We start from the raw sequence: 15309 nt of genomic DNA, 5'->3' as shown, positions 1-15309 counted from the left end.
AAATGTTAAACAATAAAACAACTGATAGCTATACCATTCAAAATTATGACAAAAGTCAATCTGACCCTTTTGGGCATAACTGGGTTCAGTAAACATGTAAATAGTCTTGAATGAATCATCGGTTGCAACTAGAAGGGAACTCAGACATTTATTCATAACCCCAACCAAACAAACAAACTTGAAATTAGTTCTTAAGAAATTTGATCAATGTTTGCAGATATCATTTGATCTGATATTTAGTTACCTAATGCAATGAAATTCACATCATTTTTAAGAGTAGCATGACTTCACATAGAATGTCCATTTAAAGCAATCGTAGATTGCAAGCACGGCAGATTTTCTTAAAGCCACGTTATTTTTGTGCATATTGCGCCCCCTAGCGTAGAGTTTGACTTATTACAACATTGAACTGACAGCCCCGTTAGAAACATTTTGATTTCATCCAATATTTACACTCCTGAATTTCCATGGATCATTTGCAAAATCCAGTTTAATTAACTGATTAGTGTTACATTATATATAATAATATTAATAGAATTACTATTTCTGTTGCAGAAACAGGATGTATGCTAGCTATATATAATGTTCAGCTCTGTGGAAACCACATAAGATAAAAAAAAAAAAAAGGCTAAGGCATGTATTTTTTTTTTATCATGACAGCAAGGCAGAATCGTTCATTCACCGTTCATATGGTCATAACAGTGGGACAAAGGGCTGAATATGTGCGGTATTTTTAGAGCGCAGTCACACGGAGGCGGAGCACGGATGCCTCACGGCCAAGGATGCGAGAGTCAAACAGCAGGTGGAGACTGACTGCTGAAGGATAGAACCAGACGAGAAGCGACCACATAATCTCAAACACATTCGATGACGAAGAGGGGAAATATCGGTGACCTGATATGCTTTAAACGAGTGGGACCTGATAGCGGTAAGAGGTTTTTTTTTTTTTTTTTTTTTTTTTGCGATATCGTCGTGCCTTATGTTCTTATGGGCAAATGATTCCTAGCGCATTTATGTCTTCAGATACTATTGCGCTGGGTTTGACAGGGACCCCTTACTGTATGCAAAATCAAAAACATCTACTCTGGAAACCATCTGCGAAGTGAGAGACTGTTTTGAGCATTTGTGTTTTTAGATGGCTCTTGCAGATGGCTCTTGCAGTATGTTGTCTGGTTGGGGCCTATAATGATGTTGTTAATCGAAGCTTGCGATACACATAGTCGTGTCACTGATATGGAGAGTACTAAACATTCCATAATTTGACTTTGGGAAAAAAATGACATAAAATTTTGCCATTTTTGTTTTTGAGTAACTGCATTATTGAGGTTTAGAGGCATTAGACAGACAGAAAGACAGACACACATAATATATACATACATATATATATATATACATATACATATATACATATATATATATATATATATATATATATATATATATATATATATATATATATATATATATCGATAGATGGATGGATATATAGATAGATAGATAGAAAGATAGATAGAAAGATAGATGGATGGATGCGGAGTGATGAGACATTGAAATGGTTTTACATACTTGCATGACTGCATCTGAATCAGTCTCTAAAAATAGCAACTACACGAGTTCTTTAATATTGCCCAGAATGCATGTGTAACCTTATGTAATTATCCTTAGGCGGGAACCGTCATCACATAGAGAAGCAGAGCGTAAGAAATATGCATTCATGTGTAAGCTTTGTAACGTCCCTCAACCTTAGATAGCACTCTTAAGCTTTGATCTCTAGACAGAACATAATAATCCCTGTGATTCCACAAATCTGCTTGTGGGTTATCCAGCACTGTCATTGAAACACTGCAGTATAAATTTGTGTGTGTGTGTTTTATACAGTGAACCATGGTGGACCCATTGGAACCTGATGACCAGAGTAAATTCAGAGGGGCCCAGTTTGAAAGCCCCGCTGCAGCCTCTGAAGCACCATGTCTACCTGAGCCAGGTGATGATAGAGAGAAAGATGTTAGTGTGGATTCCAGCCCACAGACAGAGCCCAGTACTGAACCTGTACCGAGCTCTCAAGAACCATGCCAGCAGCAAAACAGTCAACCAGAAGAGCAAAAACTACATCTGGACCTTTACAATTTCGACTCACCAGCTGCAGAAGGCAGTCGGTATGTACTGACAAGCCCTCGCTCTCTCGAGGCATGCGCACGATGTGGACTGAAACCTGTGGAGCTTCTGCCTCGTCCACTGTCTGATTTTGCCCGTGAGGCACCCGGCCGGAGTATGCGTGTCGCGACAGGAATGTTTGAGATATATGAGCGGGATAGACATGCTAAACTCCGACACTGCAGAGAGGAGAGAGAGCGGATTATCAGAGAGGAGAAGAGGAGAATTCTGCAGGCAGCTTTAAACAATAATGCTGGTCCACTGGCTTCAGAGAAGTCACGGGAAACTGTAAATGCTGGATTGTCTCAACAAACCAATAATAATTTAACAGATCCAGCCCCCAAAATAACACCCACTTACAGTGGTACACCTAAAAAACAATTTACATCAACTATCCCTAAAAGCATGACAGCAGGTTCAGGACAAGTTACTACAGTGTCCACATCCAGTTCTCCTCCAAAAGTCAGTCCAGTGAACTCTGCTTCTACCGCTAAAGGAACTTCTGCAAAAAAGTCTAAGTCCCTTGAAGCAGAATCTGGGGGAAAATCTCAAGGTCCAAAACCTTCAATAATCCAACGATCGATTCAGTCAGCTCCAGGAGGTCAGGGCTCAAAAAAACCCTCCAGCGCCCATACAAAGGCTCCAAATACTTTCCCCAGATCAGTAACAAAACCTTCTTCCTTTCCAAGGACACCAACTTCACTTGCCCCAATAGTGTCAAAATCTGCTGTCCAAAGTCCTGCCAATGGCATCACAAGTACGTTTGCACAGCACAATGGGAACATCTTCTCTAAATCAAAGGCTAGATGCAGAAGCCACTCACTGGAGTCTTTGCAACGGAGGCGTGACACGTTTTGTTCCTCTACTGCTTCAACAACAAACACCACAACTACCACATGTACCTCCTCTGAATCTGCTTCCTCATCCTATAGCTGGGAAGGGGCAAGAGATCACTGGGCTAAGACATCAAGCCCTCGTGCCCGGACTTTAGCTACCTTTAACTCCCTGATGGGTCGCAGTTTGAGCTTGGGAGATCTTAGCCACTCTCCACAGACTATGCAAAAAGTCGAGCGCATTGTGAAAGAGGTGAAACGGCGAGGACTTAAAGCTGTCCCAGAACGAGACAGAAAGATTGCTGCACTAATGCTAGCCAGGTACCAAGAGGAGGACATAATGAGCCAGACACGCTACGTAGCACACCTGCAATGGGATAGTGAGCGCAGACTAGAGGAGCTCCGAAGGGAACGTGAAGAGCGAGAGAAACAGAGAGCTGTGCAGCAGTGCCAGCGTGCCTGGCAGTCACAGGTTTCTACCCGACAGCGCTGGCTTAACCAGCAGGAGCGTGATGTGGCAGAAGCTAAACTTCGCCAAGCATTGGAAAGTGAGGAGCGTTGGAAGGAACTGGCTGAGCAACAAGAACGCAGCCGGTTGCAGAAACTGCAACAGACTGCTCGTGAGGAGAAACACAAGAAGGCATTACAAGAACAGAACCTTAAATCTCTCGAGGAGGAGCGTGCTGCTATTCTTGAGCAAGAGAAACTGCTCCTTAAGGAGAAACTGACCATCGCTGAGCTGAAGCGACAGGAGCGAGAGCACCAAATTCAAGAGGAGCGTCGTGGACTCAACCGTGCCGAGAAGAGGCGCCATGCAGCTCTTATCCAAGAGATTGCACGCCGAGAAGCGGACGAGCGTGAAGAAGCACGGAGAACAGCTGAAGAGAAGTTAAGTAGGTCTTTGGAAAACTATGAGCAAATACAAGAAAAACGTGGGCAAGAGTTAAAGGAGAAAGCTAAGCGAGAAGAGAAGCAGATCCAGAAAGCAAGACGGGCCGCTGAACTACGTGAGCAACAGCAGAAGGAACAGATGGAGGCAAGGGCTAGGGAGGCTGAAAGACGTGCACAACAAGCCACTCAAATAGCTGAAGAGAGGGCACGGGAAAAGGCCCAACGTGTGGTTCAAAGCCGGCAGGAAAAAGAACGACTCCAAAGGCTTAATCGTCAACGCGTAGAGGAGGAGGAGAAACAGCGCCGCCTAGAACTGTTGCAGTCCATTGAGCGCAAACTGGAAAAAAGTGAACAGATTTTCAGAGAAAAACGGGCAGTTTTGGAAAGTGCCCGATCCGTGGCGCGTGCATCTTTCCACGTGCGTGATCGTGTTCGTGAAGAGACAAACATGCGCACCTTTGACAAGATGGCCCTGGAGGCTCAGTTAAAAGCAAATTTAGTTGAGAAGTGATCACTTCATCTGTGCAACTTAATAATTACTCTCTCCATGCACATCTGTCTAGAAATAAGTTGAGCTTGAGCCTACATGCTAGCCTCATCGCCAAACTACAGCAACAATATTGATGGTCATGCCCTTAAGTCTTGTATTTAAAGATTCATTTATTCCTGATGCTGGATCATTTTCATCATGTAATTTAAATAAATATTTTTCTGTATTTATATATTTAAAATTTTAATCTAAGAACTTTGTGCTTATGTGTGTATGATTATATGTCGGGGCATGTTTTTTTTTTTTTTTTTTTGTAACTTGGCAGCCATGTTGCTTTGAGAACTGTATATAATGAGTTCATTGTTTACAAGGAAGTTTGACACTATGGTGGCAGTGATGGCTTCTTTCTAAGGGTAGCTTTATTCCTTAGAAAAAGAAAAGGAAAAGGGGATGGGATGGGATGGGATGTTTCTCCCATAGAAAATCTTTTGAGGGAGACTCTTCTTTTAGGAATCTTGGCCATAGGAGAGTGAGCCATGACTTGACTGTGTGTAAACCAAACTCTAGCTAAATGCTGACTGAGCATTACATCCTAGAGTCAGGACATGACACAGAATGATGTCAGCACAGCCTAACTGCTGAAGAAGCACAGGAGTCTCTGGTCAGCAACAGACCAATCAGGGCTTAAATCCATACTGACATCCCCTGCATTCCTTCAGGTGTGCTTATTTTCTTTTCTCACAAGCTTCATTTTTGGTATTCTACTTCTCATACGGCATGTTCAGAATGGAATACTAGCTTACTTCTTTGTGCAGTATAAACTAAACATTAGTGTTCATTATACAGAAATATTTGACCACTGAATTCAACTAACCAGTTAAGGCCCGTTCACACCAAGAATGATAACTATAAAGATAACGATATTAGCGTCCACACCAGTGAACGATATTGTCTGTGTATTCTAAGCGGACACACATCTGCTGCTTTAAATTCTCAAGCACATTACAGCAGGATTGATTCTGATTGGTTGGCAATGTTTTTATCGTTCATCAGAAAAAAAAAATATCGTTCTGAAAGTGATTCCAATGATATTGTTTCTCTGTGCCTTTATCGTTATAGTTGTGGTGTGGACTCCGCTATTCTTTAATATTGAGAACGATTTTTAGAACTATATCTTTATCGTTATCTTTATAGTTATCGTGCTTGGTGTGAACGGGCCTTTAGAATACATTTTTCTGAGGGCTTCATCATGTCACTACGACTAAGGAAATAAATATGATTAAATTGCATTTTTAATTTAGCTTTCAGTCCAATAAAACATTGACGAATGTTCATATTACATAAAACTTTGGTATTTACGGTTTAACGATGAGTAGGCAAAGCAATATAACATATAAGAAACAGGGTGCTTGTCATTAAACTCCCACTGTACTAGAAATGCTATGTCATCCTGGTACATATTTAGAGGAAAGGGTTGGAGGAGAGCTCACATCGATATCTGTGAGAAAAGCACTGCTATAGGCATTTCAGTTCCTATGAGAGCTTAACCCACACTGATGCTTGTCACGGCAGCCATCTGTCACAGGCTTTTTTTTGTACTTTGTAGCAGTCAACAACTGTTTTTAGGGCTAGCACATTTTTCAGTGCCTCTGCATACAGGCTTTTTAGATGATTATTGCATGATAACTGCACAACAGATTTATATATTTAAATTTGTTATGCAAGCAAGTCTGATAGTGCAGCTTAATTATTAGTTGTTTTATATAACAGAGTGAAAAGTAAAGTTTCTTTGCAATAACTGTCTGTTATCTGGTTCGTCTCTTCTGATGCAGGTTTGGGAGTGGAGAAGATGATGATGTTGGCATCTGTGACCTGATTCAGTAAAAATAACCCCCAAGAGACTGCAAATTTCACTTTGATCACAGATCCTTATTCCCTTTCCGGCAGTGACTCAGCTAGGCATGACGTAATTGGAAGGTTTAATAAACACTAAAGCCATTTTAATTCCAGCATATCCAGATGGCATATCAACACCACTTTTAATATCATAAAAGCCCAAAGAAACAATTTAATTTGAACAATTTCATATTGTATCATGGGTTAAACTTGAGGGCTTTTTAAGTAGAAGCAGAATCGTGCTGAAAAGGAACCAAGCTAATAATCTCAGTTTCATGAGAAAAAAAAAAAAAATGAATCTGAATGTAATTCATAAAGCTTTTCGGGCTAATTGCAGATTAATAAAACAGATTGTTTTGTTAAAATGTTTTATTGTTTCTTTTGTTTTAAGTGTAAAAGTATATCAAATTGTTATACTTTTTTTTTTAATTGCAATGAAAATGTTTTCTGTAGGCTACAGATGGTTTATATCTAGTTTATTAAAAAATGAAATGCAGGGTAATGCTTTACTTGAGAACCAACAATTCAGTTTTGAAAATGGCATACTGTATTTAAATAAATAAATAAAAATTAAATCTGAATTATTTAGTTGTGTTATGCTTCTGGACATAATGTTTTATGAATTCACATTACATAGTTTTTTTGTTTGTTTATTTTTTATTATTATTTATTTGTAAGGGTTAATAAACTGACAGGTAAAAAGACAGGTTATGCTCAACTATGTCATATTCTAAGTCGAAAATCTAAAATGTAAACATAGTAAAACAAAAATGTAATTAATTTTCTTAATTCGGAAATTGATCTTTAAGCTTAACTTATATAGGCCTTTGAAAGATGAGTCAGTCTGCCTACACTCTCAAATTACATAAATAGTTGTATATAAATGCAAATTTTGCAATAAACATAAAATATATTGTTTATATTTTTAAACAATCATTAATATTTAAGTCCATTTTTACTTTGTCATTTGCAATGTTTCATGGGATTGTAGTTATTTCCCTCACACACACACACACACACACACACACACACACACACACACACACACACACACACACACACACACACACACACACACATACATATTTCAGTTTTTTGACAGTTAGTTTGTTGAGATTTTACAAGTCAATGTACTGTTTCTGTTTGTAAGTTTTAAATACGTTTTAATTTGAATGACACTAAAATCAAACATTGACATTTCGCATTTATATTGTTCTACAGGACACAGGACAAAATATGAAGGACATGTAGTCCCAAAATATGACAGCACTCTGCTCCCCTTACTGAATTATGAATGTCTAACTTTTCACCATTAGTTGCACAGCATAGAACAAAACAACAAAACAACTTCCCCTCTCTCCCAGGATGTTCTGACAGTCAATCTTTCAGAATATTGTTAGTCATCAGACTGAACGGTCTTCTGGCGGCTGATGATCTTGTAGGCCCGCTGTCTCAAACAGCTGTCTGAAGTCAGACGCCGGGCTGTTTCTCTCAGCTCTTCAAGACTGCTGGAGGAGGCACCACGAGAGGAGGCAAACGATTGAGAGTGCTTCACTAAACACAGGACAAGAGAAGGTGAAGTGAATATATTTAGAGTAAACTTAACTAAAACTTTAACGCCATTAGGGCAATTCCACAAGATGTGGCATTACGGTCTTACACATATTTGTAAAATCAGTGTAATAACAATTAATAGCTTATGCCAACTATTACTTAATTTTAAACATACAGTGCCCTCCACTAATATTGGCACCCTTGGGGTCATTATGGAACAAATGTTTTTTTTTGGTTCACTTTGGCCACAATTATTGCACCGTCCTTTTCCCAGGATAACAGCTATGAGTTTTGTCCTATAATAACTGATTAGTTTAGAGAACATCTGACAAGAGATCAAAGACCATTCCTTCTGACAATATCTCTCTATGTTGGCACTTCTCTTCAGTTCACCTCACTCATTTTCAGGACAGAAGACTGGGACGGCCATGAAAGAACCATTAATTTTGTGCTCAGTGATGCTTTTTTTTTTTGTTGCTGTTGATTTTCATACTTGTTTTGGATCACTGTCCTGATTGAAGATCCAACTGTGGCCAATTGAAAGATTTCTTACAGAGGCAGTCAGGTTTAGATTGTTTGTCTGTTGATATTTGATGCCATTTATCTGAACATATGTCCAAGACCTCTGGCAGAAAAATAGGCCCACGGCATTAAAGATCTGGCAGTATATTTAACCGTGGGCATGGGGAACTTTTTATCCCTGTTTGCACCAAACCCATCTGGTGGGTTTGCTGCCAAAATGCTCCTTTTTTAGTTCCATCTGACCATAAAAGCCAGTCATGTTTGAATTTCCAGACATGTCTGACAACTGAATATGAATATGGAGTTTGTCCTCCCGGACAACATGTGGTGATGTAGGGGCTGTTTGACTCTTAAGATTCAACTAATCTCCCGATTCTCCAGCTTTGATCCTTTAAGAGTCTCAAACTTTCCTCCGAGTGCATTAGGATGATATAGAAACACATCCTCTTCCAGACAGATCTGTAATATTTGTGTTGATTGTAACTTATTAATTATTGCCCTGATGGTGGAAATGGGAATTTTCAATACTTTTCAAGCCACTTTCTCTTTTGTGAAGCTCTACAACTTTGTTCTACATATTAGAACTATACTCTTTGATTTTACTCCTTGTGATGGATGATTAAGAACAGTTTGGCCATTATGTTCCTCATATTTATAACCCTGTGGAACAGGAAGTCATGGCTGGACAATTTCATGCCAGGGTGAACCCTAAATATGAACTGATTATTTGTTAACATTTTCAAAGGTTGGCAATATTAGTGGAGTGGATGTTAACAGGTTAATTTTAAGTTGTATATGTTTTAAATGTTACATTTTACCAAACCTCCTCCAGTCAAACCAAAAAAGCAGAAATAGCAATAACATCATGTGTGCATATGCACACCGACGTGTAACACTCACACCAGTGCTGTCTAGAGGCCCGTCTCTGGATACGGCAACTTTTAATGCGTCGAGCAGCAGCTTTATGCAGATACACAGCATTCTTCATGATGGATGGTAACTTGGCTTCAATCTCCGCTGCACAAATACATTCCTCAAAGAACACTAGAGGTACAATACACAACGTTAAAGGGATAAATCATCCGAAAATGAAAATCCTGTCATTGAATCACCCTCATGTTGTTCCAAACCTGTATGAGTTTCTTTTTTCTGCTGAGCATATTATAAGATAGTCTTAAGAATGCTGGCAACCACGCCTAAACAATGCCTTCAATAAATGGACGTTACTATATGTGAGTCATTCTATAATTAGGGGTACATGGCATCTCCATGGACATTTTTCAATAACTTTTCATTTCAAACAATGGTCAATTTTATATCAGAAAAAAAAAAATGCTCATGCATCTACATTAGATCATCCATTTTGTTTATGTCCGAGAGATCAGTGTCAACCGTGTTACTCCCTATAAAACCCCCTATAAATCAGCCATGGTTTGTTCCAAAGTCACATATATATAATATATATAAAGTATATAAAAACAAAAATTGTGTTAATTAGCCCCATGTATTTCCTATGTTGTTTCATTACATTTATCAAACATTTGGGACTTCATTCATGTTTCATTTGACACAACATTTGTCCATAACACAGTTGACAAAATAATGAATCAAATGTTAATATGTATTAACATATTTAAAAAGTCATTGGAGCTTAAGCTTGCCAAACAATTGATTTAGCACATTAAGGGGATATATAATTCATCCATCTAATTTATTTATCAAAAAGGATAAATAAAGTGATTTTCTGACTTTTTGGCTGATATTAAATGTACCCCTAAATATAGAATGGCTCATTACAAATTAAATACAATCTTCTTTATTTATTTTTTTTTAAGTTAAGTTGTTCCTCAGTGAAAAGAAATTGCAGTCTTGACTTACATTGCTGTTGGCAAACTGGGTTTGGATTCACTTGGCTTTACAAAATTAATATTTTAATTTATTCATTTATTTTTTTCCTTAATGGTTCAGCTGGAACGGATATTGAAGGAAAGGCTGCCAACATCCCATCATGTCTGGGAACTCATTCAGTGCCATTTAAAAAGTGTCATAAAGACAGTTTGTGGTGGCAATGTCCTCACAAATAAGGAGGTTTACGCATTTCTACTGACTCATAAGACAATGGACCAGCTGCAAAACACATACAACAGCTCCCTCTTTTTGCTTTATGGTTACAATAAGCCTTGTGTTTGAGTTGGAGGAAATATATATATAAATTATAAACGCAACTTTTGTTTTTGCCCCCATTTTTCATGAGCTGAACTTAAAGATCCAAGAGTTTTTCAATGTACACAAAAGGCCTATTTCTCTCAAATATCGTTCACAAATCTGTCTAAATCTGTGTTAGTGAGCACTTCTCCTATGCCGAGATAATCCATCCTCCTCACAGGTGCGGCATATCAAGATGCTGATTAGACAGCATGATTATTGCACACGTGCCTTACGATGGCCACAATAAAAAACCACTCCAGAGCATCCCAAACATGGTCAATGGGTCAAAATGCCATCAATAAAATTCACCTGTGTTCATTGTCCATAACATACTCCTGCCCATACCATACTCCCACCGTCGCCATGGGCCACTCGATCCACAACGTTGACATCAGCAAACTGCTCACCCACACAACGATCTGCAGTCAGGTCAAGACCCCGATGAGGACAACACGCATGCAGATAAGCTTCCCTGAGACAGTTTCTGATAGTTTGTGCAGAAATTCTTTGGTAATGAAAACCAATTGTTGCAGCAGCTGTCCGGGTGGCTGGTCTCTGACGATCTTGGAGATTAAGATGCTGGATGTGGTGGTCCTGGGCTTGTGTGGTTACACATGGTCTGCGGTTGTGAGGCCAGTTGGATGTACTGCCAAATTCTCTGAAATGCCTTTGAAGATGGATTATGGTAGAGAAATTAATATTCAATTCACAGGCAACAGCTCTGGTGGACTTTCCTATAGTCAGCATGGCAATTGCACGCTCCCTCAAAACTTGTAACATCTGTGGCATTGTGCTGTGTGATAAAACTGCATATTTTAGAGTGGCCTTTTATTGTGGCCAACCTAAGGCACACCTGTGCAAAATTCTGTCTAATCAGCACCTTGATATGCCGCACCTGTGAGGTGGATGGATTATCTCGGCAAAGAAGAACTGCTCACTAACACAGATCTAGACAGATTTGTGAACAATATTTGAGAGAAATAGGCCTTTTGTGTACATAGAAAAAGTCTTAGATCTTTGAGTTCAGCTCATGAAAAATGGGGGAAAAAACAAAAGTGTTGCGATTACACGTGCCAGTGTTAAGTAATGCGATATATCATGGTAATTAATATGCACAATATTATTATTGTGGGCACTTCTAAATACCGTGAATAATTATATATTACAAATTATCCGAATTTGGAATGCATTTTAAGAATAATTTTCCCATCGACTGGTCAAAATGCACAACACAGCTAAATGCTGCTTGAAAGACTCTGTGAGCTCTGATGTAAACAAGCACGCATGAGAAGCACATGAGGAACATGTGAGAGACACGCTGAATGAAGGCACATTCACTCTCTGGAAGCAGATGGCGCTAAACTGCAGAAAAAAGTAGCCTTTACTCTGGAAACCCTATAAATAAAGCAACTGCGCTACTTTCTAAAACGTATTTAAATAGCCATTCAAATTTGTGGATTTGCTATGGTGTTCATCACAGTGCCAAATACTTTAATATTTAGACTTAATAGGCTATTTATTTTCAAACTTTTTTTTTGGACTACAACATTGATTCTTTATTGTTCGTTCACACTTTACATTAGGGCTTCATTAGTTAGCATTAGTTAACAAACTGCCAATTAAAAATTATTCTAAACATTCATTAATCTTAGGTATTCCAATATTTAATAATGCGTTGTTAAAATTGAAAGTTGCAATTGTGTCATTTAATGAGCTAACGTTGTATTTTTTTTTAACAAAGGTTAATAACTTCTGTAGCAAATGTAGCTATTGCTCAGTGTGAATGTTAATGCATTAACTAAGGTTAACTAATGAGGTTTTATTGTAAAGTGATACCTGTGGGTCTTTATAGTTCTTTAATATGTGCAAAATTTTACATTTATATATTTTTCTGTATTGCTTTATTGTATTTAAATGTTCTTTAATTTTTGTTATAAAAAGTTATTTAACCTGTTGCTCGATTAATGAGGAAAGGTCACCCATTCAATTGATTAAATTAAAAGTTGTCAATGCGATGTCCATCCCCCGCTCGCGATGGAACAAAATGCAGCAGTAAATTAGCAAAATAACGTCAGCTACTTCACAGCCTATTAGCCTTTTTCTCTGCTCATACCACGTCCTCGAAAATCCTCGTTTATACGACTTCCCGCCCTGTGTAGATACTTGTTTGATGCTTAAATTTCGTCTTGGTTGTCCTAATTGTTTAATTACCAATTTATCCTAATTGCTACGATGAATGAATGATATTTCTTTCAATGACACGATAGAATTAATAAAAATTATATTATTGGATGTCACTGTTCCCACCAGTTGTTGCTCAAGTTAAGGTTATGCACGATGATGAAAGCACGTTAGTACGAGCCCTCCCGGAACTCATTGAGATTGCATTGCAGTGGCTGCAGTTCGAAAAAAAAAAAAAATCTTTGTATGGAAGTCTATAAGAGCACTTGGGGTGATTCTCAGTTTGACCGAAATTGCCCAAAAAGGGGCGGTTCTACACAAAACGTGACGCTGATTGGACTATTTAGAGGAAGCACAAACAGTCTAGAATAGTGAAAGTTAGCGTAACACTGTGGTTGAATGTAAAAGAAAAAAAATCCCTCCCTTTCCTTTGGTGGTGCATTCCCTAATGAAGAAAAATCTTTTTTTTATTTTTTATTTTTTTTTATTAAATGATGGAAATCACAATATCACAATATCTCTTTTCTACGTAAATGGATGAGTGAGTCGATCGTGCAGCCATTGCCGACAAGGAGTGTGTTTTGTTTGCATGTGAGTGTTTTGCCCTCCCTCCTTCGAGTAAATAACTGAATGCGAAGTGTGAGTTCTAGGAGAATGTATGTGTCATGATGAGCATGTATCACTCACTAGGAGTCGCTAAATGAACAGCTGCTGCATGCAGTTTTTTTTTTTTTTTTTTTCAACGGAGGATCAGTTGCCCTATTGGTTAAAATGACATCAAAACGGGTGGATCCATTATGATGTGGTGGGCTGCTGTGGGCTAGAAAGTCCAGGGCCACTTTTTGGTCCCAGTCCACCCCTGGTATGTGTGTATGTATATATGCATAAGGCCCGGGATCTTGTGCAGTGCCCCTGTATATATATATATATATATATATATATATATATATATATATATATATGTGTGTGTGTGTGTGTGTGTGTGTGTGTGTGTGTGTGTGTGTGTGTGTGTGTGTGTGTGTGTGTATATTAACCTGAGAGGTTTCTGTTCGGGTAACTCAAACTTTGAAGATCCGAAAAGTATTAGAACATGGCTAATGGAATGTACTCACTGCGGAGATGGCTGACATCTCCTTTCATTCTTTCATCCCTCTCATGGGTGCGTTCTATTGCATTTAGACCCTGCTCTAGATCTTGCAGGGCCTCCTCAGCCAATTTCAGCCTACGCTCCAGTTCCACACGAGACTCCATCTCTGCCTACACACACACACATACACGCATACACGTAAACACGCATACACACAAATAACATATATTGTATATTATGAAGACAGAGTGTAAGGGAGATACATTTAGAAGGGAGAGGTATGGAGGAGGAGACAGACATGGGCCTTAATAGAATTTAGATAGATTTTTCTATCAGTAAGAAGTGATAATAGATGTGGATGTGCATCCAGAGATGCAGGAGAGGTAATGTGATACATACAGTATGTTGCATGCAACCTAATAACACTGTATGTTAGTTCTAAAGCAAAATATCATAGCACCTTTAAAAGAATAATAAAATGTTTGCAATGTTCCACAATCAGAGTTACATTCAGGTTTTTTTTTTTTTTTTTTTCATTGCACTTTAGTTTGCACCTTCAGCTCTTCTTCGGTGTGCTGTTTGTCTGCTGTGAGCTGTGTGAGTGACTGCTGGAGAGCTTGAGCTTGAGAAGAATAAAACTCTCTCTCCTCCTGCAGAACTTTGGCTCGCTTTTCATTTTCTTTCAGCCTGCAAGGAGAGAGAAGAGAGAAGGTCTGGCTTATGGTCATCAAAACAAGGCTGTAGGACAGAGAGCTCTGGAGTGTGGTTCGTTATAAGATGCCAGAGATGCTATATTTGCAAAGGCTCACTGTCTCCTGTGTTAAACTACAAAATAAGTTATCATACACATTTGCATTCTCTTCCTAATATTTCCATGAAATATAATTCATTTATAATTCATTATTTATTTATTTATGAGTACAGATTGCTCCATAATACATAGTGTACAGTATGACGGCATTTAGGTGCCATGTAAAAAAAAAAAAAAAAAAAAAAAAAAAAAAAAAAAAACTTGTCAAAATATGAGAATAAAGTGTAAATGTTTCGAGAATTAAGTTGAAATAGTACGATAATAAATTCAAAATATTTTGAGAATGAATTTGAAATGTTTCAAGAATTAAAAGAAATAGAAATGAAAGTTATTATATTTTGAGAGTAGGCTATAGCCTTGATTGTACATACAAATGGCCCGGATTGAGAGCACCAGGAGAAGTTGCCAGGCCACCGGAAATTTATTTGAATACACATCATCTTACTGGGATGAGGAAGCGTCAAATTTAAGGACTCGCGGAAACAACCTAATATCAAGAATATTATATTTATTATCAGACTGAACAGGAACAACTTTTTATCTTAACATCAGCTCACAAACCCAATCGGGAGGCCTACTTTTAATATAAGTCTCAGCTTTCAAAATCAGTTTCAGCAAACACAAATTATGAGTCTTACAATAATGTGTTTTTTCAAGCTCTTTAATGATCATATCACTGTAT

General features: G+C 38.2%; 2 protein-coding genes across 3 annotated transcripts in view; one reads left to right on the top strand and one right to left on the bottom strand.

Moving 5' to 3' along the window:
- The first annotated feature begins 742 nt into the window (after positions 1–742).
- Positions 743–6845, top strand: LOC128031455 (coiled-coil domain-containing protein 177-like). Of its 2 annotated transcripts, XR_008188095.1 has the most exons (3): positions 743–928; positions 1879–5087; positions 6201–6845. XR_008188095.1 is itself a non-coding variant. In XM_052619726.1 (2 exons), the coding sequence occupies exon 2, from the start codon at positions 1885–1887 to the stop codon at positions 4387–4389; it is 2505 nt and encodes an 834-aa protein (XP_052475686.1). In that variant the 5' UTR covers positions 743–928; positions 1879–1884; the 3' UTR covers positions 4390–6845. The 2 variants fall into 2 exon arrangements, 1 of the variants encoding a protein (XP_052475686.1); XM_052619726.1 differs by having other exon boundaries at positions 1879–6845.
- A 410-nt stretch (positions 6846–7255) lies between these two features.
- Positions 7256–15309, bottom strand: part of plekhd1 (pleckstrin homology domain containing, family D (with coiled-coil domains) member 1) — a 14591-nt gene continuing 6537 nt past the window's right edge. The window contains exons 10-13 of the mRNA XM_052619728.1: positions 14371–14503; positions 13842–13986; positions 9241–9384; positions 7256–7818 (exon numbers count right to left, since the gene is read on the bottom strand). Coding sequence (XP_052475688.1) covers positions 7661–7818; positions 9241–9384; positions 13842–13986; positions 14371–14503 — 580 coding nt within the window. The 3' untranslated portion in view covers positions 7256–7660. The remainder of the gene's footprint in view (positions 7819–9240; positions 9385–13841; positions 13987–14370; positions 14504–15309) is intronic.

This window comes from Carassius gibelio, chromosome A17 (assembly GCF_023724105.1).
Source record: "Carassius gibelio isolate Cgi1373 ecotype wild population from Czech Republic chromosome A17, carGib1.2-hapl.c, whole genome shotgun sequence".
NCBI classification, from domain to species: domain Eukaryota; kingdom Metazoa; phylum Chordata; class Actinopteri; order Cypriniformes; family Cyprinidae; genus Carassius; species Carassius gibelio.
The sequence above is the reverse complement of the archived record's forward strand: the minus strand, read 5'-3'. Positions and strand labels throughout refer to the sequence as shown.

Coding starts and splice junctions, on each gene's coding strand:
- LOC128031455 (XM_052619726.1), top strand. CDS start 1,885: ATGGTGGACCCATTGGAACCTGATGACCAGAGTAAATTCAGAGGGGCC.